This window comes from Manis javanica, chromosome 3, assembly GCF_040802235.1.
Source record: "Manis javanica isolate MJ-LG chromosome 3, MJ_LKY, whole genome shotgun sequence".
In the NCBI taxonomy this organism is placed as follows: domain Eukaryota; kingdom Metazoa; phylum Chordata; class Mammalia; order Pholidota; family Manidae; genus Manis; species Manis javanica.
Window position 1 is genome coordinate 30,828,258 of NC_133158.1, and position 21,887 is coordinate 30,850,144.

Genomic DNA, 21,887 nt, shown 5'->3' on the forward strand with positions numbered 1-21,887 from the left:
AGAAGAAGAATTTTCAGCTTCTTGTTGTTACGTGTAATATTGGCTGTGGGTTTGTCATATATGGCCTTTATGATGTTGAGGCATTTTCCCTCTATACCCATTTTGTTGAGAGTTTTTATCATGAATGGATGTTGAATTTTGTCGGATGCTTTTTCAGCATCTATAAGGATGATCATGTGATTTTTGTCCTTTTTGTTGATGGATTTTTGAATCTTGTACCATCCTTGCATCTCTGGAATTAATTTCACTTGGTCATGATGGATGTATTTTTTTGGTTGGATGGTCTTTTTGATGTATTTTTGAATTTGCTTTGCTAATATTTTGTTGAGTATTTTTGCATCTATGTTCATCAGGGATATTGGTCTGGAATTTTCTGTTTTATGGTGTCTTTGCCTGGTTTTGCTTTTAGAGTGATGCTGGCCTCATAGAATGAATTTGTAAGTATTCCCTCCCTTTCTACTTTTTGTGAAGCTTTAAGGAGGATGGGTATTAGGTCTTCACTAAATTTGATGAAGTTCAGTGGTGAAGCCGTCTGGTCCAGGGGTTTTGTTGTTAGTTTTTTAAATTACCAACTCAATTATTATATAACAGTCTATCTTCAATTGTTGATTATTTCAAACATAATCTATAGGTAGTTTTTCTCCCTCTTCCTCCTCATCCACACGTTATGTATTAGATGTCATAATCTGCACTTTATATGTATCCCTTTACTGATTTTGTGAGTAGTTGATTTTGCTTCTTTTGTTTTAATTTTTACTCACTTGGTAATTAATTATTCTCCTACCTTTAGGAGGACTTTGTTTTCACTGGTGAAAGCTCTTTAGCCTTAGGAACATTTCCATCTAGAGCAGTTCCTTTAACATATTCCTGTAGGGATGACTTTGTGGTGGTGAATTCCATCAACTTTTGTTTATCTGAAAATTGTTTAATCCCTGCTTCAAATTTAAATGATCATGTTGCTGGGTAGAGGATTCTTTATCAGAGGTCCTTCTGTTTCATTACATTAAATATATCATGCCACTTCCTTCTGTCCTGTAAAGTTTCTGCTGAGAAGTCTGTTGATAGCCTGATGGGATTTCTTTTATAAGTAATTTTTTTCTCTCTGGGTGCTTTCAGTAATCTCTCCTTATCCTTGATCTTTGCCATTTTAACTTTCTTTTGAGATTATCTGAATGTATTTTCATAAGTGAATTGATAATTTCCTAATTTTCCAGAACAATCAGTAGACTATAGCTTGTCAGAGTTTCACAAAGTGACTATCCTCATGTCACCAACAACCAGATCAAGAACTTGAACTCTGCCCAGCACCCCAAAGCCCCCTTCAATCCCTCCCCCACCTCTTCTCTGAAGGCAATCAATATTCTACCTTCTATCATCACAGGTTAAGTTTGACTCAATTAGAAATTTAAATAAATGGGATCATGTAGCATGTGCTCTTGGGTGCTTGACCTCTTTTGCTCAGTACAGTGTTTGAGTTTCATCCATGTTGTTACATGTAGTGGTAGTTCATTTGCAGTACTACAGCACACTCCCTTGTGTTACTGTGCAAGCTCCACTGTCTTGTAGATGCATACTTTGTTCTTTCCTTTCCCCAACCGTCATGAATACTGCTGCTGTGGTCATGCCTGTACATCTTTGGCACATGGCTGTACAAATCTCTGTTAGAACTGAATCGCTACATCATACAGTATGGCCTGTTTGGTCAGCCTCCATGGATACTGCCAGTTTTCCAAAGTAATTGCAATAATTTACATTCCCAGTGACAGTAAATGAGAGGTCCTAGTGATCTAAGCATTTTTTTCCAAGGTTTGGCTGGTTTTAAATTTTTATCAAGTAATGCATCTTCATGTCATTTTAATTGTATATCTTGGTGTTGTCTTGTTGGGGTTCCTTTTGTTAGGGGTTCTCTGTGCTTCCTGACCTGTGTTTCTATTTCCTTCCCCAGTTTGGGGAAGTTTTCAGTAATTATTTCCTTAAAGAGACTTTCTATCCCTTCATCTCCTTCTCCTTCTGGTACCTCTATTATGCAAATATTGTTTCTTTTAGATTGGTTACACACCTCTCTTATTCTTTTATTCCTAGAGATCCTTTTTTTCTGTTTTTTGACTTTATTGTTTTCTGTTCCCTAAGTTGCATTTCATTTACAGCTTCTTAAACCTGTAATAATCTATTAAATCTCCCCATTCTGTTTCATTTCAGATACTGTGTTGTTCAGCTCTGAGTGGCTCTTTTTCAGGTCTTCTATCTTTTTGTTGAAGTCCTCCCTGAGATCTTGAATATTTTTCTGTAGAGTCATGAGCATGTTTATGACTTTTCCTTTGAAATCTTTATCAAGGAGATTGGTGATTTTTGGTTTCATTCAGCCCTCTTTCTGGGCTGTTTTGTCTTGTAGTTTTGTTTGGAACATACTCCTCTGCTTCCTCATTTTATCGGGCTTTCTGTGTTTTCATTTTCTGTGGAGTAATAGCTTTATGAAGGAGGTGTCCTGTGGTGCCCAGCATCTCAAGATTCTACTTTCCAGTATGGGAGCCCCAGCTGTTTGCATGCAGTGGGTGGAGCCACCTTTCCTTCTGGCTTGTAGTGGTCTGATTCTAGGCATGTAATATGCTTAGGTGGTGCCTTTGTGATCAGCGCAGAAGTCTCCTGGAGTTTCTGGGGGGCAGGGCTGACCTCTGCTTGGCCTGCAGCAATGGCAGGAGCTATAGGGTTATGTAGGTTAAAGCTCTGCCCAGGCCTGTCATGTAGAAACTGGCATCTATTGGGAGGGAGGAGCCCTTTGGGCTGGATCTCGCAGGCACCTTCCCTTTTGGGTTGCAGTGGAGCCGAGAAAGCTGGGAGGTTCTCCCTGTGCCTACCCTGCAGCAAAGTCTGACACTACTGCTGGACCCAAGTAGGTTGTCTGCTGGTTGTGCATGCAGGGATGAGCCTCCGAGATGTGTTGCCAGTGAGAGGGATGGAGCATCGGGCTCCTGAGAGTTCCTGCCCTGTTCGGCTGAGGGCAGGCTGGCAAGGTATTGTCCACCTGCTCTTTCTCCTGAGAAGAGAGCGTTGTCCAATACTCACCCCTCTGGCACTCTTCCTGCTGCTGGGCAGTCTTTCAAACTGCCTGTTTTGCTTTTGTCTTGGGGAGAGGTGGAGTGTGTCTGTTCTCCACAAGTGGCTGGAATCTTAGCCTCCCCAGGTGTTTCATGTGTCTTTGTTGTCCAGCTCTACTAATCACCAGAACACCATGTAATATGGGCTTGTGCTCCTGTAGCAGATCTCCAGGGCTAGGTGTTCAGCAATCCTGGGCTCCTATTCCCACCTGTGGGCTGGGGTGGGGGGAGGGCTCGGGTACCGCTGAATCTGGCTTTGCCACTTTACCCTTTTCTGTGATATCTTCTCTTCTTCCCCAGATGTATGCATCCGTTCTGTAGTCTCTTCTGTAGTCTTCAGGTCATTTTCAGGTTTAGTTGTATTTTCATGTTTTCTGTGTTCTGGGGAAGAGGTGTCCGCCTTGCCTTCCTACTCCACCATCTTTTTCTCTGCCCCACCCCCCACTTGATCTGCAGTATGACTTTCTTTTAATGTCATGCTTGGATCTTCTCTTTGTATTTTGTGTAAGCATTATAGGTTTTTGGCTTATGGTTACCATGGAGTTCTTATATCACATCTGCATATACAGCCACTTATGATTAAGTTGATGGTCACTTGTTTAAGTGCATTCTAACAACACTACATTTTTATTAACCCCTCCTCCACATTTTATGTATATGATGCTTTCTCTAGCACCTTTGTATGTAGTGACTCCCTTAACTAATTTTAGATGTAATTGATCACAACACTTTTGTCTTTTTGACCTTCCGACTAGCTTTTAACTGATTGATCTACTAGGTGTATGTGTGCTTTCACTAGTGAAGTTTTCACTTTGACATTTCTCTTGCTTCTAGTTATAGTCTTGTCTTTTCCTCTTAAAGAATACCCTTTAACATTTCTTGTAAGGCCATTTTAATGTTAGTGAACTCTTTTAACTTATGTACCTGTGAAGCCTTTTGTTTTGCCTTCCATCCTGAGTGATGACCTTACTGGGTATTTTTGGTTGTCAGTCTTTCTTTTTCAACACTTTGAATATATCATGCCATTCCCTTCTGGCCTGTAGAGTTTCTGCTGAAAAAAATAATCTGACAGCCATATTACCTTTCCCTTTAGGTGACTGGTTTCCTTTCTCTTGCTGCTTCTAAGATTCTCTCTTTGTGTTTGATCTTTGACATTATAATTAGGATGTGTTTTGGTGTGGCACTTCTTCAGTTCATCTTACTTGGGACTTTCTCCGCTTCCTGGACCTGGATGTCTGTTTCTTCCCCTAGGTTATAGAAGTGTTCAGCTGTTATTTCATCAAATAAGTTTTCTTTCCCCTTTCTCTCTCTTCTTCTGGGACTCCTATAATGCGAATGTTTGGATCTTTAATGTCTCAGACCTCCCTTAACTTATCCTCTTTTCTTTTCATTCTTTTTGCTTTCTGCTGTTCAGCTCAAGTGCTTTCCATCACTCTGTCTTCCAAATCACTGATCAGTTCTTCTATGTCCTCTAGTTCACTCTTGACTGCCTGTAGTGGACTTTTTATTCTACTTATTGTATGCTTCATCTGTGATTGATCCTGTTTTGTATCTTCGTAGACATTCTCACTGAGTTCTTCTGTTCTTCTGTCATGTCTGGTGTCATTAATTTGAACACTTTATCTGGTGGATTGCTTAACTCTGTTTCACCTAATTCTTTTTCTGAAGTGTTATAATATACTTCAGTTGCAAGCATTTTCCTTTGTCTCCTCATTATGTTTGACTTTCTGTGCTTGATTTTATGCATCAGTAGAAAGGCTCCAGTCATGAAGGACTGGACTTGTATGGGGAAGTTCTGGACAGGCTTGCATGTACCTGGTGATTTTGGCTGGCTGGCGGCAGACCTAGTGAGTGTGAGATGGGTGTGTCCTGATGTCAGGGCTCTCAGGGCATGGTCGGGGTTGGTGGGGACACAATTAGAGGGATTTCTGAATGGATACTGATGGGATATATGCTGGCAAGGAGGCAGAAGGCCCAGTGTGATCTCCAGGAAAGGCCCTCCTCCACAGCTACTGGCTCCCCGACCTGTGGCACAACAGCAGCTCACATGTGCTCTCCAGGGCTTGGTAGCACCTGGCTGTGTGTCTGCATGCAGCTGCAGGGACAGGCATGGCCGAGGAAAGCCCTGCCTTGGTAACTACAGCCTTCCATACCTGGTGTGCAGCAGCTCACAGCTCTTGGGTCCTCGATGACCTGGTCTGTTACTGCAGGGCAGCCCCAGGCCCAGGTGTGGAATTCAGGGGTCCTGGCCTCCATGGCTCCTGGCTCCCAGCCTGTGGTGCAGCAGTGGCTCCAGGAAGCCCGTCTTCCCAGCTACTGAGGTGGCTCCTGCTGTGGTGTAGTGGCCAGGGCGCGCTCCTCAGGGTAGCTGCAGCCCGAGTGTACTCTTTGGGCAAGGAAGGGGCTGGGAAGCCACCTAGGCCAAACCTGAAATTGTGTGTGTGCCCAGCCCTGTTCCCCCAGGAGTGCAAACAGTGGCGCCCACCACACCTCTGTGCTGGAGAGAGTTCCAGCCATTCCCCTGCCAATGGCGGGTGCTTTAGTTCTGAGAATTGAGCTTTTCTGCTTACAGTCTAGGTGTGCTTTAAAGTGCGCATGTTTCCCTTTGCCCCAGGGCAGGGACTCTGCATCCAACTCCCTCAGTGATCCTCCTGCCCACAGAGTCCTCGCGCTGGGGTGGGGTTCCTTTTGTTACCATGGCTTCGCGTCTCCTGCTGCTTTTTTTGTGGTCTTCTATCCCTCTTTGTGTACGTGCTCACTCAGGCCTTTGTTTTGCTTCAGGGTGAATCTCTCTGTGTGTAGGTGTAAATTCAGCATGAAGGTGGGAGGAGGTGGGTTCAAGCTCTCTCTATGCTCCCATATTTCCAGACATCAGCAGGCTTTTGAAGGGCTTTAACCCACAGGTTTTGTCACTTGTCTTTCCACAGGTGTTTGAGAGGCAGCTACAGCTGGCTGTGGCTCTGAAGAAGCCCTTGGTGATCCACTGCCGAGAAGCTGATGAAGATCTGTTGAGCATCATGAAAAAATTTGTGCCCTCAGACTACAAGATCCATAGGTTAGAAGGCTGGTGCCTCAGTGGCCAAATGGAATGAACACTTCCTTCTGTTTAGGATATTAGGTGGAAAAATGAAAACTCACTACTCAGGATAGCATTGATGACACTAGATCTTTATGTAGTATCTTTTCTAAGGATTAAGTATTGATTGAACCACATGAAATTTCAGATATTTTACTATTTTGTGCTTACAACATGGTAACTTCATATGGTTTGAGCTAATACCCTAACTCACCAATGAACAAGAAGCGGGCTTTTGTGACCCCTGTCCCATGTGGCTAATGTGGAGTCTTGGCTCTCAGAAGTGACGGAGAGGCAGCTAGGGGTTCAGTGACTTAGCACACAGAATAATCCTAAAAAGGAATTTTCTTCTCTTTTTCTAAATTTGAAAGCTCACTATCACCCCCTCTCCCGACAAAGTCTAAGATGTGTTTTATGTGAATGGTATCTAGGGGTTCTTAAGTTCACTCTCTGATCTCCTACCATATGTCCATCCTGGGCATCAGCTCAGCCTGGGTCACCCTCCTCCCTGCAGGAGCTGAAGGAGACAGAGTGGTGACTTCCTCAGAGAGCGTGGGGCTGAGGTAGGCATAGGTGCTGCGGCAGCCAGAGCAGGGCCCATTAGGGAGGCCTGGCTGGATGGGTCAGGAGGCGATGCCTGGGCAGGCTCTTACAAGATGGGTGAGATGGGTTAACTGAAAAAAACAGGGTGTGGAACCTAGAGCAGGTCTTGATGAGTGGCAGAAGCAGGGGAGGCTGTCAGGCCTCTGGGACCTGCCGTTTTGGTGCCAGGCAGAGAGAGTGTGGCACCTCTGACAGAGCTGTGCACACCAGAGACCAGGCACAGCCCCTTGGGCCTTCTGTGTTGGCTGGTTGGTTTTTCATCGCTTCATTTGTGGACTGACAGTAAAGGAAATCTAATGGGTGGCAGGTAGACCAGGGCTAAGATGGCCGAATGAGCTATGGGCCTGGAGGAAGCCCTGAATTTTCAGGTTGGTTAATGATACATGTTGCATTAAGAAGAAAGTTCACCTGTAATCCCACTCCCCAATATTTTAATATTTTGTTTCCTTATAGTTCATTTGACTGCATGGAAATAATTCTTACCTTCAGTAAATAACCTTAGAGGAGCCACAGTTAAAAAAATTTTTTTTTAAATTTTGTTATCATTAATATACAATCACATGAGCAACATTGTGGTTACTAGATTCCCCCCATTATCAAGTCCCTACCATATACCTCATTACAGTCACTGTCCATCAGTGTAGTAAATGCTATAGTCACTACTTGTCTTCTCTGTGCTATACTGTTTTCCCGTGCCCCCTCCACCCCACATTATGTGTGCTAATCGTAATGCCCCTTATTCCCCTTCTCCCTCCCTTCCCACCCACCCTCCCCCAGTCCCTTTCCCTTTGGCAACTGTTAGGCCATTCTTGGATTCTGTGAGGCTGCTGCTGTGGTTTTTTATTTTTTTTTTGGTATCATTAATCTGCAATTACATGAACATTGTTTACTAGACTCCCCCCATCATTAAGCCCCCCCCCCCGACATACCCCATTACAGTCACTGTCCATCAGTGTAGTAAGATGCTATAGAATCACTACTTGTCTTCTCTGTGTTGTACAGCCCTCCCCATGCCCCCCCCATCATGTCTGCTAATAGCAATGCCCCCTTTTTTTCCCCCCTTATCCCTACCTTCCCACCCATCCTCTCCAGTCCCTTTCCCTTTGGTAACTGTTAGTCCATTCTTGGGTTCTGTGTTTCTGCTGCTGTTTTGTTCCTTCAATTTTTTTCTTTGTTCTTATACTCCACATATGAGTGAAATCATTTGGTACTTGTCTTTCTCTGCCTGGTTTATTTCACTGAGCATAATACCCTCTAGTTCCATCCATGTTGTTGCAAATGGTAGGATTTGTTTTCTTACAGTTGAGTAATGTTCCATTGTGTATATGTACCACACCTTCTTTATTCATTCATCTACTGATGGACACTTAGGTTGCTTCCATTTCTTGGCTATTATAAATAGTGCTGCAGTAAACATAGGGGTGCATCTGTCTTTTTGAAACTAGGCTCCTGCATTCTTAGGGTAAATTTCTAGGAGTGGAATTCCTGGGTCAAATGGTATTTCTATTTTTAGTTCTTTTGACGAACCTGCATACTGCTTTCCACAACAGTGAACTATTTTACATTCCCACCAGCAGTGTACGAGGGTTACTCTTTTTCTGCATCCTCACCAGCATTTGTTGTTCCTAGTCTTCTCAATGTTGGCCATCCTTCCTGGTGTGAGGTGATATCTCATTGTGGTTCTAATTTGCATTTCCCTGATGATTAGCCATGTGGAGCATCTTTTCATGTGTCTGTTGGCCATCTGAATTTCTTCTTTGGAGAAGTGGCTCTTCATATTCTCCCATTTTTAAATTGGGTTATTTGCTTTTTGGGTGTTGAGGCATGTGAGTTCTTTATATATTCTGGATGTTAACCCCTTGTCAGATACGTCATTTACAAATATATTCTACCATACTGTAGGATGCCTTTTTATTCTACTGATGGTGTCCTTTGCTGTACAGAAGCTTTTTAGCAAGATTTGGTCCCATTTCATTTTTGCTTTTGTTTCCCTTGCCTGAGGAGATGCAGTCAGGAGGAGCCAGAGTTTTTAATTCTGCTTCTCTCTTCATGTTGTAAGCACAACCTATTGCTGTGTTGTTGCCATATATATTCTTTGTGGTGACCATTTCACTGGCTCTGTAGCATTCTGCAGTGTAACGGGTTTATTGGTGAACATTACTCACCAAGAGGTCTCTTACCTGTGTTGAGCCAGTGCTTGTGTTTACTCTTGGAGTCCTTCCCCAGGATGCAGTCCTTTCATTTCTGAGAATTATCAACAGGAAGTAATTGAAGGGGTAGCATGTCTAAAGGGACTTGGGGGCTCCTGCAGAGGGGATTGTGAGCAAGCGCTGATCTGAAAGTCTCCTCCTCCCAGGCACTGCTTCACTGGCAGCTACCCGGTCATCGAGCCCTTACTGAAGCACTTCCCCAACATGTGTGTGGGCTTCACGGCAGTCCTGACCTACTCCTCGGCCTGGGAGGCTCGGGAAGCTCTGAAACAGATCCCACTGGAGAGAATCATTGTGGAAACCGATGCTCCCTACTTCCTGCCTCGGCAGGTAGGGTGTCCTCATTCAGGCTGAGTTGAAGCACTGAGGAGAGAGGGTGGGGAGGTGGGTGGTTAACCATACAAGGTTGACAGGGCCAGAGCTCCCCGACTACTAGGTCCCATTCTTGGCTGTGTAGCTTTCTCCTTGTTGTTGCTCTGCAGAACCAAAAGTGAGGGGGCTGAGAAGCTGAAGGGTAACCACTCTCTTCCAGGCAGTGCAAAGCCCTACCCTGTAGAGGGTAGTCCAAGGAAGCGTGGGACCCTGCTCACCCAGAGCCCCCCATGACTAGGACTCTCCCTGCACCTGCAGGTAAAGGGGTCTCTATAGGGCAGCCCCAAAGAGGTCCTTGCTGGGGACGGGCTGGGGAGGGAGTTCTGTGTACTGGCCGCGTGCAGAAAGCACAGCGATGTTCTGAATGCTTAATGTCTTTCAGGTTCCCAAAAGCCTCTGCCAGTATGCCCACCCAGGTCTGGCCTTGCATACAGTTCGAGAGATTGCCAGGGTCAAAGATCTGCCGCTCTCACGCACCTTGGCCATCTTGCGTGAGAACACCAATCGCCTCTACAACCTTTAAGCTGAGAGAGTGCAGTCAGGAGTTCCCCAGAAAAGGTCGTAAAAATCACATTATGTTTTTGAAAATCAGGACAAAAATATTTTTGCTGCATTTTCTTCATGTAGAGAATGTTGTAAACATAGGCATGCATTAAAGCTGATCTGCCATGAGGAGACTTCATTTGGAACCTTCTTCCTTTTCTCTTCCCAACCCTCCAGGAAAACCAGTGGCCTGACAGAAGACAGGCTGGGTTTGAACTCCGCCTGTACGTCCCAGGTCAGCGCTGTTTTCTGAGAGCCCATAGGAATGGAGAAAACGCAAACAGGATATTTTTCTTGAAACCTTGTCATAAGGCTTCTGCTGCTGGCTGGTGGGCAGGATCCGGCTGGGGTCAGAGGAGTGGGATGAAGGGCTGGGGTTTACCTCATGGCCGTGATGCTCCGGGGCAGTCGGTGATGAAGAGAGGCCTGTACTGGTGCACCAAGTTTGCAGACCCAGATCCCCATTCTCTGCAGCTTGTTTCTGAGCAGTCTGTGAACAGTTACCCTCCAACTCATCCAGGCACATGTGGGAGTGTAACTTGGTTTCTGGTTCTCAGTTCTAAAAAGGAGCTCATAAGTGGGAGAGCTCCCCTGGGGACCTGCAATGGAGACCTGGCTCAAAGGTTGATTTTTCTGCACCCAGTGCAGTCAGCCCGCTTCCTCCCCTGGATTGCTCTGCAACTTGGTCCTCTCTGTTGCTGTGTCACCTCTCCATCTGCACAGGAGGGACCTCAGGTGCCCGTCTCACTGGCTCCACTGCCATCAGTCTGGAGGGGGCACTAGGGCGCTTATTGTCCAGAGGATGTCCTGGCTGGTAGAGATCTGAACAGACTGGAAGACACAAGGAAGAGGCCTTCTTGAGGAAGAGGACCCCAAAGAGGGCATTCCTGCTCACCGATGTTCATAGGGGTTGGTTTGCAGCAGAAGCTACCTGCTAGTCTGCTGTCAGGTCCCTGCCGCCCTTTGCTCCGTTTTTGCCCCCTTCTGGAATACTGGACCAAAAAACTCCTGTTTCATCCCATATAACAGCCCTTGTGTGTCCCATCCAGGTTGGGAGGTAAACCAATTTAAATATACAAAGCTCTGGTGGGCAGCCCAGCCATGTTCTATTGCCTGTGCAGAAGCTGGCCTGGTGTCTGTAAATCTCTTGGGCCTCTGCCTCTGTCCTTCTCAGTGTTGGAATTGAAAGCCTCTCCTTTGACATTTGAGCAGCCAGGTCATCCAGTTATGAGCTCTGCTCTGTGCCCTGCCGGTGCCTTGTAAAGGTATATTTGCTACAGGCCCTGGAAGGTTACAATGGCTAAGGGTTAAGTATGAGGACACTACACTTACAACAGCTAAGGGTTAAGTGTGAGGTGACTACACTTTGTCCAGAGGGTCCGTCACCCCAGTCCCCCTCAGTGAAACAGGCCATGCCGAGTCCCCTGCCTGCTTCTTGGAGGAGAGGAGCTTATGTTGTAAAGTTCTTCACCTAATGCTGGATTCCTTTAGTGTTTTGAGAAGGTGCGTTTGAGCCTTGTAAGCTAAAAGAGAAGGGACTTACCGCTTGCTATCTGTTATTTCCATCTTGCCCTGGTACAGTTCACTGGCTTGAGAAGTAGGCCTCTTTTCACTGTTGACCTTCCATGGATCAGCTGTGTCTGTGCCTCAAATTGCCTATATGGGGAATCCAGGGCCTTGTTCTACTTGGATCATTGGAAGACTGAGTATTTCAGAGTGCTTTATTGCCCCCCAGTGGACTGCAGCCTGTCTTGTCTCCTCAAGCCCTTAAGTCAGTAACTGCCCACACGGGAAGCCAGCCGGTTCTGTGCTAGAGGATTAGAAGTGGACTGGTGGATGTCTCCCAGCCTCTGCAGTCCCCCTACCCAGGTAAAGCACAAGGTGCTGTATTCTTTTATCTATAGGATAGGATTATCATTTCTGTGCTGTTTGCAGTGAAGCATTAGCTGTATGGGCGTGAAAGCTGGAGGGCCATGCCTTGGATTCTGTTTTTGAGTGGCTAACTCGACTGTTCCGTGCTGCCCATCCCTATCCCTCTGTAGCCCATCCCTATCCCCCCCACCATGACCATCTCTTTCTGGAAATAAAGTGATAGCTCTTCAGCCAACCCCTATGCTCTCCATGTCTGTGTAGATTTCTCTGAGGGACAACAGTGGTTTGGTGATTGGCCAGGTTTGTAACCTGAGGATCCAAAGTTCTGGAGGCGTTCTCATGTGTACATGAGAACAGTTGGAGTAACGAAATACTGGCTACGTGCCAGGTGTCCTCATGGGAGACGCTGTGTTCAGGCTGGACTGTAACCCCGGGAGGTAGGTGTTTCACTTGTGAAGAGCCTGAGAGATTGAATGTGAAATTAAGCTGGTAATAAGGGCACATGTCACCTTCTCAGCAGCTCTGCCTCTGAGTATCAGCTGTCATCTTACTGCCTGGGGACACATATGTTTACTGCTCCCTGGCCTTTGAAACGTACATAGATACCTTCTTTTCTTTCTCTGTCTTCACAGAGCAGTGCAGTAGGAGGAGGGAAAATCAAGCCCACGGGGGTGCTGTGGGTGAATCAGTTATTCGTGGGCTTTGGCCTGTGAGCTCTGATGCCCCTGGGGAAACTTTGGAGGAAAGTCTTTGACTGCTTGCAGTTAGTCCTGTCATTTTGTGCTAAAGTATTCTTGAAGCCAAGTGCACAGCCAGAAGTAAACCTGTAAGGAGCAGGGTCCTGTTCCAGGAATGCTGAACAAATTGGAAATCTGTTGATGCCTCATGTTTGGGATGCATCACTATTTTCAGCATATTCCTTCACCTCCTTAGCTCCTCCCCAGTTGAACAGTTGACTTGTCCACTCAGAGAGTCTGTTTTAGGCCGGAAATCTGCTGTTCTGGGCACTTGGTGTTTCCACCTTTCTCTCTGTATTGTTTGGGACTAGCGCTAATCATTTACTGCCAGCACTTTAATTTGTAAAAGAAGGGCAAATGGCCACTGAAACACAGAGGAGGGAACAAACTTCCTCGCAGATGGCAGCAGAGCTGTTGGTCAGTGGTGGCCACCTGCCTGACCACTGCTGACGCTGGCATGTCAGTGATGTTTGCTATTATTCAGAATGAGGCAGCCAGGTGTGGGTCTCCATTCTTCTGTTTGTACAGTCGTAGAGAATTTCTGAGCGCACATGTAAATACATGTGCAACTATACTAATGTACTACTCATGTTATAAAACACAAATTGTTTTTATAAGGATTTTTTCCCCCACCAAGTATATTGCCCACCCCAGGTATAAATACACCCACTTCAGGGAATCTTAAGTTAATGGTACTAAGTGATGCATGGAGGAGTAGGTCTCAGAAAGCTGACACAGTGACTGTGTGTGAAATGCTACGTGGTCTCAGTTTACTTTGGTAAATTTTATTTCTGCCAGTTGTGGACTTGAAAATGTCTTCACCTGACTCCAAGTTGACCAAATGTATTATGAAAGAAAAGGAAAGATAAAAGGATCCTAGGCAATAGGACAGTAATACTGGAGGAGAGGCAGTAGAATATGAAAAGGCCTGGGTCTGTGCACCACAGCTCTGGATATGAGTTGGCAGCATATTTGCTATGTGACCTTGTTTGGTAGGTTGTTACGGAAAGTGATTTAGTTTCTCTGAGCTTCAGTTTTCTTCCTCTTAAGGCTTGTGAAAAATTAACTGAAGTCATACTAATTACATGTGAGCATTTAGAACAGGACCTGTTGCACAGGAGGCATGTAGTAAACGGGGGCTGTTGGAGTAACGGAATACCGGCTACGTGCCAGGTGTCCTCATGGGAGACGCTGTGTTCAGGCTGGACTGTAACCCCGAGAGGTAGGTGTTTCACTTGTGAAGAGCCTGAGAGATTGAATATGTTGGTGTGAATCCAGCAGGTGTGGGTCTGAGCCTAAAACCCACAGCTTTGCACCAACCCCTGCTGCCCAGCCCAGGTGTGAGTGTCCAGTCCACAGTGGGGGCTCAACCTCGGCTTGAATGAATGACCTACGCAAGTGGGCAAGCAGGGTTGTGAGTCCTTTGGGAAAGGGAGTGAGTTCTTATCTGTGGGTCGGTGGGGAAGTGTCAGGTGGCCACTGGCATTCCTCCTAGGGCCTGGCACCCACCCTTGAGAGCCCAGTCCCTGGCTGCTGTTCCACCGGGTCAGGAGCGGTTTCCTGGACCACTTTGACCACATGAGGGCCTTGATCCTCACGGGAAGAGGGCTGTGGGCATGGTTAGTGATGGTCTGGGTTGCAGCTCTCCTAAGTGATGGAGTGGGGGTGTGCCTGTGGTCTGGGACAGCATGTCGGCCTCCCCCTCAGTGATGGGGGCCAGCTGGCCAGAGGCTGAGGATGGTCACTTCTGTCCACTTTTACTTCCTTTCTCCCCCTTTCCCCTTCCCCCCCTATAGTTCACCTGCTCTCTAATACCTTAAATTCCTTTATTAGTGAGTAACACCTTTCAATCTGTGATTATAACTGAGGTTTAGAGACATACGTTTTCCAAAGCAAGGACTCAGTGAACTCACTGTGTAGACACACAGTCAGATGTCTGTGGTCCCCTGAGAGATGGAAGAGCATGTGTGTGCTGTCCAGTCAAGGATGGGCCTGTCGTCAACAGGGCCAGGACTAGAGAGACGGAGGAAGGTGTGTGAGAGAGGAAACAGGGCCCCTTTTCATGTTTTCTCAGTCTTGTGGAGGGTGCCACCTGACCAGGTCTCAGTTGGCATTAGTTACATGAGATTGGACATGTGACCTCTTCCAGGTGGGCGATCTGGCTGTGCAGTGTGCTGCGCGGCCTGCACTGGATCTGGTTGCCTCTAAGCCACTTCAGATAAGCCATTTAAAAGCCTGAGGATCTTGTTAAAATGCAGATCCTGACATATAAGGGCTGGTGGGGCCTGACATTCTGCATTTGTAAGAGGTTCCCAGACGATGTGACCACGTGCAGGACCCTGGCAAGGGAGGCACTGGGTGTCGGTGTGCCTGCTGAGTATGACCAGTGGTTATGCTGGTGGGCCACGCCTTGAGTGCCAGGTGACCAGAACCATTTACTCAAGATACTTGGCTCCTAGAGCCCTCTGTGAGAGAGGCTTTTCCACAGTGTGGATGTCACCCCGATGTTCCCTGCAGAGGGCTGTCCTGCACACCCCTAACAGATGCTCGTGCATCTGGATCAGTAGGTGGCCAGTGCTTATCTTTGGAGCCTCCTTGTTCTTCGCCTTTTTCTCCCCTTAGTGATCCACCCATCCATCATCACCTATTCTCAGAAATCAGTGTTTATGCTGAAGTGTAAATGGCTAATAAGTGGCATTCCTTCCAGGAAGACTGGAATTAAGTTGTGGAACTTAAGGAGCAAGGCTCAGTTAGCTGGGAGCTGGAGTTGGAAACGTTTTAGAGCACCTCCCGTATCAGCAGGCAGCCTTGCCCACCCGAGGCAGAACCTGCTTTGCCCAGCCCTTCAGTAGTGGGTGAGAGGAAGGAGGGCAGTCGTTCCGGCCCTGCCAGCAGTGGCTGAGAGCCATTGTGGGCACCCCACTTACGTAGGATTTCAGCTACTTGCTTTGGAACTCCCAGCATCCTGTTATCAGGGGCTGGTGGCTCTGATAATGTCAGCTGAAGTCTCTCTGACCAACAGTCTTTGCTTATTGTTGCTAAGCTCTCAGTGCAGCTTGGTGTGCTTAGGAAGCCCTGATACTTAAAGGAACTGTGCATTTCTTTCCTTTCTCTCTCGTCCTTCCCCCGGTAGTCCTACCTGCGTGTGTGAGTTGGTCTGATTTGGTTTTCTAAGAATGCATATCTATCTGACCACATATGCTTCTCTTCTTTTCCCACTGACCATAGAACAAAATTTTTTTTTCCCAGTGAAATGTGAAATTTTCCTCTTTGGTGAAATTAATTCCCATTTTGAACACTCAGCCTACAGTTTGAACATTTATTCACCTCTTAAGCTAGTACCAGGCAGAGCTGGGAGTTGGTACAGAAGTAATTTAAAAGCCAGGGGAGTGCCTCTCGGGTTGGAGGACATCAGATAGACGGGCAGGTTCTGTGGATGATCACTTGGCTGCTGGGGCCTCTGAAAAGCAAGAGGTCAAGTCGGAATTCCATGCCCGCCATCTGACGGGGCTCTCCTTCCGCAGCTGTGCTGCATGCGATGGGCTGCTGTGATGGGGAGTGTGGACCATGTGATGGGGGAAGGTCACCTAAAAGCTGAACCTTGGTTTCCTTATCTGCACCCTGGGTGTGTGGCTCCCCCGCCTGCCCGAGGTGGGTGGGGTGGAGGGCGATGCCGTGTTGGTGAAGGAAGCAGATGTAGTGTGCTTCCAAAGGCAGGAGTTTACCCCCTCGATGAGGAAAAAGTTGGATGATTTCTTTTTATAGAGTGAGAGGGGATTCAAAACCAAACCAAAACCCTTTGCTTAACTGGCTGTGGAACCTATTCTGAATGCAATTGTAGCAGTAATTCCTTTGGTTTGTGAAGTAAAGCTGCGTTGATACCAAATAATTTATACTCTCATAGTGGGTGTTCACTCCGTTTTATGGCTAAGGAAATGGGGGTTCATTGGGGCCCCCAAACTAGTTAATGTGGTTGTTGTCAGAACATAGTGTGTTCTCAGAATACAAAGACAGCACTCAGCCCCCTTCTGAGCTGCTCACAAATAGCGGGCCAGCCCACCCCATCGCAGATATTTGGGAAAGAGGAATTAGAAGCTGTTTTTGAGAGGCAGGAGTCGGGGAAGAAAACTATATATTGTGTTGCCTCCTGGGTGGGCTTACTTTTGGGATTCTGATGAAATTGCATTGACCTGAGCCAAGCAAGGACTTACCATCGACCTCTTCCCAAAGGCTGTCCCGCAGGACCTTCCCCAGGGCCTGGCCGTGTTGATGGTACTGAGCCCCTGACAGCTTGATTCCAACATCAAAGGGGACGTTGAACTAGGAGGAGGGGCAGGGAGGACCCAGGAGGGGTCAGAGGCCACCCCCTGCCACCCCTGCCCAAACTCCCCCAGTCCCAAAGGAGGCCCTGGGCTCTTGGGTCTCAGCACAGGCTGTGGGAGGGAGAAGGGGCTGGGGGCCCAGCAGGTACCACAGAGGGACAGCGCAGCCAGGTAACCCTGCCTTCTCAGGCCCATTCTCACTGTCTCCCCATCGTAGGATGCTTACTTGCACTCCCTCTCCTTACCTGTAAGGAGGTGGCTGATAAAAGCTGTGGGATCCCCTACTTCAACCCCCCTACCCCGCCTTGCAGTTTTGGAAGGCATAAGGTTGATTGCCAATGGTAGAATTTTGGACTTGGGCAGAAAGATTGGGGTGTGGGGGCACCGAGTGTATACAGCACCACCTGGGTCCTCTCCACACTGCCCCCACTTCCTTCCGTCCCAGGTGGCGGTCTCCTGCATGGCCTTTTGCTTGTTCCATGGAAAATCAGACAGGAAGCTGACCTTTTCCTAGAAAGATGCCCTGGGCCAGGTCCTTTCTTCTTTCCATGATGCCACCTCCTCCCTTCTACAGGAAGGTGCCCCGTTTGCCCTGCTTTCTTGGCACTGGGCAAGATGTCTTATTGGAGCTCAAAGCCTTGGGTAAACATGAAAGAGCTCTGTTTGTGGCCATGCCACCATTTTTTCCAGTTGAGAGCAGAGACCATCTCTCTGTCTCCATCCACCCAATAGCTGCCTTGGCACCTGGCCATGCTGGTCACTGAGATGTCTGAACAAGTCAGTGGGCCTTCTGTCCTCCAGACCAGAGGTGTTATCCCCATTTTCAGGTAAAGCAACAGAGGCCCAGAGAGGTTAAAAGACTTGCCTTAGGCTGCAGAGGGAGCTGGTGAGCCCACCAGCCCTGGAACCTCCTCCGCTCCTCAGCTGGGGCTGCTGCCGCGCCCAGCATGGGGCCCTCACCTGGGCTGGGCCTGGGCTGAAGGCCTCCCTCCGTGTCACACGGAGTCCTCACTGCCTCCCTCCCAGGGAGGGGCTGCTGCTACTTCTATTTTACAGATGAGCAGACATGCTCGGAGGAGTTATTAAAACGACAAATGGCAATTCCCTTTTAAAAATTTACCTTCCGCCACCATCTCCACTGTGAAGGTAGAGAGTGAGTTTTAGGGAATTTGGGTCCTCTTCCGTCCCTGTGCCTAATGTGAGGTGGTCACATCACCTGAATAGACTTCTTAGGAACCACATGAGCACCAATCTGGGGACCCGCTGGCTGGTCTAGCACCCTGGAATCAGCAGCGGGGCCATCTGAGGCAGCATGGTGGCCGGAGATCTGTTTCTGGTGACTTGAAAAAGGTCCCCCTAGCCTCTGTCTTTTCTGCTTAGTGGGGGTTGTATAGGGAGCGGAGTGGGTAGGACTTGGTCACAAGTCTTCCAGCTGAAACCTGATTGTAGGAGGAAAATGTTGGGGGGGGTGGGAGGGGTTTGGGGGGGCACCGGAGAGCTTGGCAGCCAGGTTTGCAGCCCCGCCTCCCAGATGGTGCAGTGGCCGCACGGGCCATTTCTTCCAAGGCCAGCCTTCGCAAAAACTGGAAACTTCAGTTGTCCCAGCCGTGCCTTGTGTTGTCAGCCACAGAAACGTCTTCACCATCTGGCTGAGGTGAGTACTGGCTGGCTGGGGCCAGCAGTCTCTCTGGGAAAGGTCCCTGGTTTTGGTTTTAGTTGAAGGGTTTGCAGGGATTGACTGGCGGTGTGGGTGGGTGGAGCTTTCCCATGTGTGAGGAGGAAGGGCCTGAGAACCCCCCTCTAGTCTGGTGAGGTCAGAGCGTGGGCTGGGGAGTCCATCCCTGGGGAGAAGAGGCGGGTGGGTGGGAGGCCGAGGCAGGACATGCCTCAGCTTGTCAGGCCAAAGGGACAAGTGAGAGGCACTCCCAGGCCACTGTGCACTCTGCTTGCCGGGCCAGTGAGGAGGCAGGGCTTGGGGCTGTAGTCAGCCCCACACTGGTTGTGAGCTCTGTCTTGTCTCCTCTTCCTTGTCTATAGAGTGAGGGCAGTTAATATCAGCTCTACTCACCTCACAGGTTGTTTGAGAGACCAAATGGTATGTAATGAGGGTAAAACAGTTTATACATGAAATCGCAGTACACGGACTCTTGCAGTTCAGTAATCACCATTACGAAGTCCTGCTCCAGAGGAGTTCTGGTTCCGCTATGTAGAGGTGTCCAGCCACCAAAACACTCACCAGAACCATTCCCTGAACCACAGCTGGTCTTTCCAGAAGGTTCCAAGGATGGTGCCTATAAAATCCTTTACGGCCTCCTTTGCCTAATCCTCCATTTCTCTCTCAGCTTTTCCTGTCCTGTGCACGATTTGTCATCCCAAACAAGCCTGCTGGCCCCGTTGTCATCTACAGATTGGGCCTGGTGAGTGCCAGCTGCTAGGGCTGCGCCAGCAGGAGCTCGCCTGGCCAGGGGCCAGCTCGGTGCGCTCCAGCCCCAGGTGAGGGCTGAGCCAACCAGAAAAGTGTTCTGCAGGGAAACACCTTCCGTCTGTGTGACCAGCTGTTTCTTCCTGTCCCTTGGCAGCATATTTGCTGGGTCCCCTTTGAAATCTCCTGGGCCTGCTAGCACCCCTCCCTCCTGGGCTCACAGCTCCTTGTACCCCGTTCTGTAGTAGAAAAGTAGCTTTTCATAGAGGATTGCCTCTTGATGTGCAAAGACCTCATGGAGCCCAGTGCACAGTCAACTATTTTTGTGCTATTTTATGTTTCTTGGATAGCTGGTAAGTGGGTCCCTGTTCATAGCCGTCTCTCCTTACCCTCCCCACTTCCTCATCCCCTCTACTGCCACAAAAGCATAAACTGCCAAGGAGCCCACCCGCATTTCCAGCTCATCCTCTGCTCCATCCGCCTGATGTCCGTCTTCTGGGAGGAGCCAGCCTTCTAGAGCTCGGGGCTGCAGTTTGGCTGGCGGCTTCTTGGACTCCTTTCTCTGCTGAAAAGAGGGGGTGTTCTCTTTAGGACCCTAAGCTTCCACATGCTTCCAGAAGCAGAGTGTGAGGTATAAGCCCATGGTCAGACCCAAAGTCCTTTAGCTCTGGGAGAAGGCTGAAGCCCAGAGAGGGTGTACTGCCCAGCACACTCAGCTGGCTGCCACATGGCAAGGTTGGCATGAGATGCCCCGGGCTTTGTGGGGAGATGTCTCACCTGCACTTTCTGGTGTTCGGGGCTCAGGAAGCTGGAGCCTGCCATGGCCAAGTCCACCCAGAGCACGCTGAGGAGCAGCAGGCTGCAGATGGTCCCCAGGGAGGGCATGGCTCAGCTGGGTGGGGACAGATGGGCCTGGAGGAGAGAGGGGTCCCCAGGCAGCATGCCCTCCCCTCCCCGTGCCTCAGAATGCACTTGAGTAGGAGCCCAGCAGACAGCATGAGGGGATCCACCTTGGGGTTGTGACTGCCGAGTGGAGAGGCTCTTCCCACCCCTGCAAGAGGGGCTCTCTGCCTGCCTACCCAAGGGAGGAGGGAATGGAAGGACATGTGTGCTCTTTTCCAAGGCTGTGCATTCAGGGCACAGTGCCTGGTAGTGGGACTCCCCATGTCCTTCTGTGCTAAGGAGGTTGTGCCAAGTTTCTTAAGGGGTGATGAAGGCGAACCAACATGGTTCCCGGTCACCTGGGGAGATTGTGTCTCTGAGCAGCCAGGCTGCCCCAGGTTGTGTAGCCTCCCCTTCTGAGCAAAGGGCCTGTGGATGGCCAGTGGCCACAGTAAGTTAAACTCGTAAAGACCCTCCCCCCCACCGATAGTCCAGACAGCAGGCCTACCTGGGACTCCTGGTGCAGGTGGTGCCTGGTGGCTGCCTGGGCCTTATATAGGAAGCCTTGTGTTTGTTTTAAACCAGCAACCCCATCTCAGGGCAGCCTAGCTTCCGGGGGCTGATTTACATTCCTTGGGAACTAAAAATGCTCATGTCCTCTGGGTAGAAATCAACAATGGAGGTCAAAAGTCCTGAGAGATTGCTGGGTTGGCGTGGGGAGGCGCATCTGCTCAGCTGTCCCCAGGTGAGCATGGCCCTGGTGCAGGTGGGAGGCAGGGGAGAGGCTTGGGGGTCCTTTGCTGCTCTGTGACCTTGGCGTACGCCCCTTCCTGACCTTCCCTTCCTCCCTGGGTAGGATGCAGTTATTGTCCCTAGATCGCCAAGGGCTTGTCCAGCCCTGGCACGTGCTGTTCCCTGACTGATGCAGCTCTGGCCCCCACAGACCTCTGGGGCACACGGCAGCCCAGATGAGGTGATGTTCACGCCTCCTCAGTAAGGGAGACCCCATTGGATAGTGAGACTGCTGGCTGCACAGTGCCGAGCCACCCTCTCCAGGGAGCAGCTGTAGGGTCACTGCGAACAGTGGCCAAACTTCAGTCATTTCTTCTGGCTGGTGTATGGTAACTCTGCTTGGCTTGATGTTTCTTAATGTTCTGGCATGTCCCCTTCCCCCAGCCAGGTTCTCAGAGGGAACAGACAGGACCTGAGACAGAAGAGCTGTGACTGAGGACTGGTTCAGGTAATTACGGTGATTGGCTTTAGGCACAGCACTAAAAATCCTGTGTGCCTCCCACGCTTCTCAGAGTGCCTTTGAGGATTAAGTGAGGGGATAGGTGTGAAAATCCTTTATATAAACCTGTAAAGTATCATGCAGAAGACAATTTGTTTTTACTGAAGTATCACTGATATGCAATTTTACATTGGTTTTATGTATACAACAGTGGTTCACTACTTACCCATATTATTAAATCCTTCCCCCCACTAGTGTGGTTACTATCTGTCAACATAGGATGATGTTACAGAATCATCGGCTATACTCTCCATGCTGCACTACTGTCCCTGTGACCAACTTACGATTGTGAATTGTTGTGCCTCTTTATCCCCCTCACCCACCCCACCCTGGTAACCACGTCACTTCTCAGTATCTGAGTCTACTGCTGTTTTGTTCATTCTGCTTTGCTTTGTTGTTATACTCCACAAATAAATGAAATCATATTTGTCTTCCTCCGCCTGCCTTATTTCACTGAGTGCA

General features: G+C 48.6%; 2 protein-coding genes across 20 annotated transcripts in view; one reads left to right on the forward strand and one right to left on the reverse strand.

The window, feature by feature from the left end:
• Nucleotides 1–21,856, forward strand: part of TATDN2 (TatD DNase domain containing 2) — a 55,764-nt gene extending 33,908 nt beyond the window's left edge. For 2 of the 18 annotated variants that reach the window (XM_073231027.1, XM_017677907.3), the window contains exons 5-7: nucleotides 6,023–6,150; nucleotides 9,131–9,314; nucleotides 9,739–21,856. In XM_073231027.1, coding sequence (XP_073087128.1) covers nucleotides 6,023–6,150; nucleotides 9,131–9,314; nucleotides 9,739–9,879 — 453 coding nt within the window. In that variant the 3' untranslated portion in view covers nucleotides 9,880–21,856. Of the gene's footprint in view, nucleotides 1–6,022; nucleotides 6,151–9,130; nucleotides 9,315–9,516; nucleotides 9,615–9,738 lie in introns of all 18 variants that reach the window. The other 16 variants (XR_012129014.1, XR_012129016.1, XR_012129019.1 and 13 more) reach the window with 16 other exon arrangements.
• GHRL (ghrelin and obestatin prepropeptide) lies at nucleotides 15,814–20,168 on the reverse strand. Of its 2 annotated transcripts, none has more exons than XM_037000219.2 (4): nucleotides 20,030–20,168; nucleotides 19,701–19,814; nucleotides 16,720–16,828; nucleotides 15,814–15,968 (listed from the first exon to the last, which is right to left on the reverse strand). In XM_037000219.2, exons 1-4 carry the CDS (start codon nucleotides 20,135–20,137, stop codon nucleotides 15,949–15,951), a joined length of 351 nt encoding a protein of 116 aa, XP_036856114.1. In that variant the 5' UTR covers nucleotides 20,138–20,168; the 3' UTR covers nucleotides 15,814–15,948. The 2 variants fall into 2 exon arrangements, with proteins under 2 accessions (XP_036856114.1, XP_036856113.1); XM_037000218.2 differs by having other exon boundaries at nucleotides 19,701–19,817.
• Nucleotides 21,857–21,887: the final 31 nt, after the last annotated feature.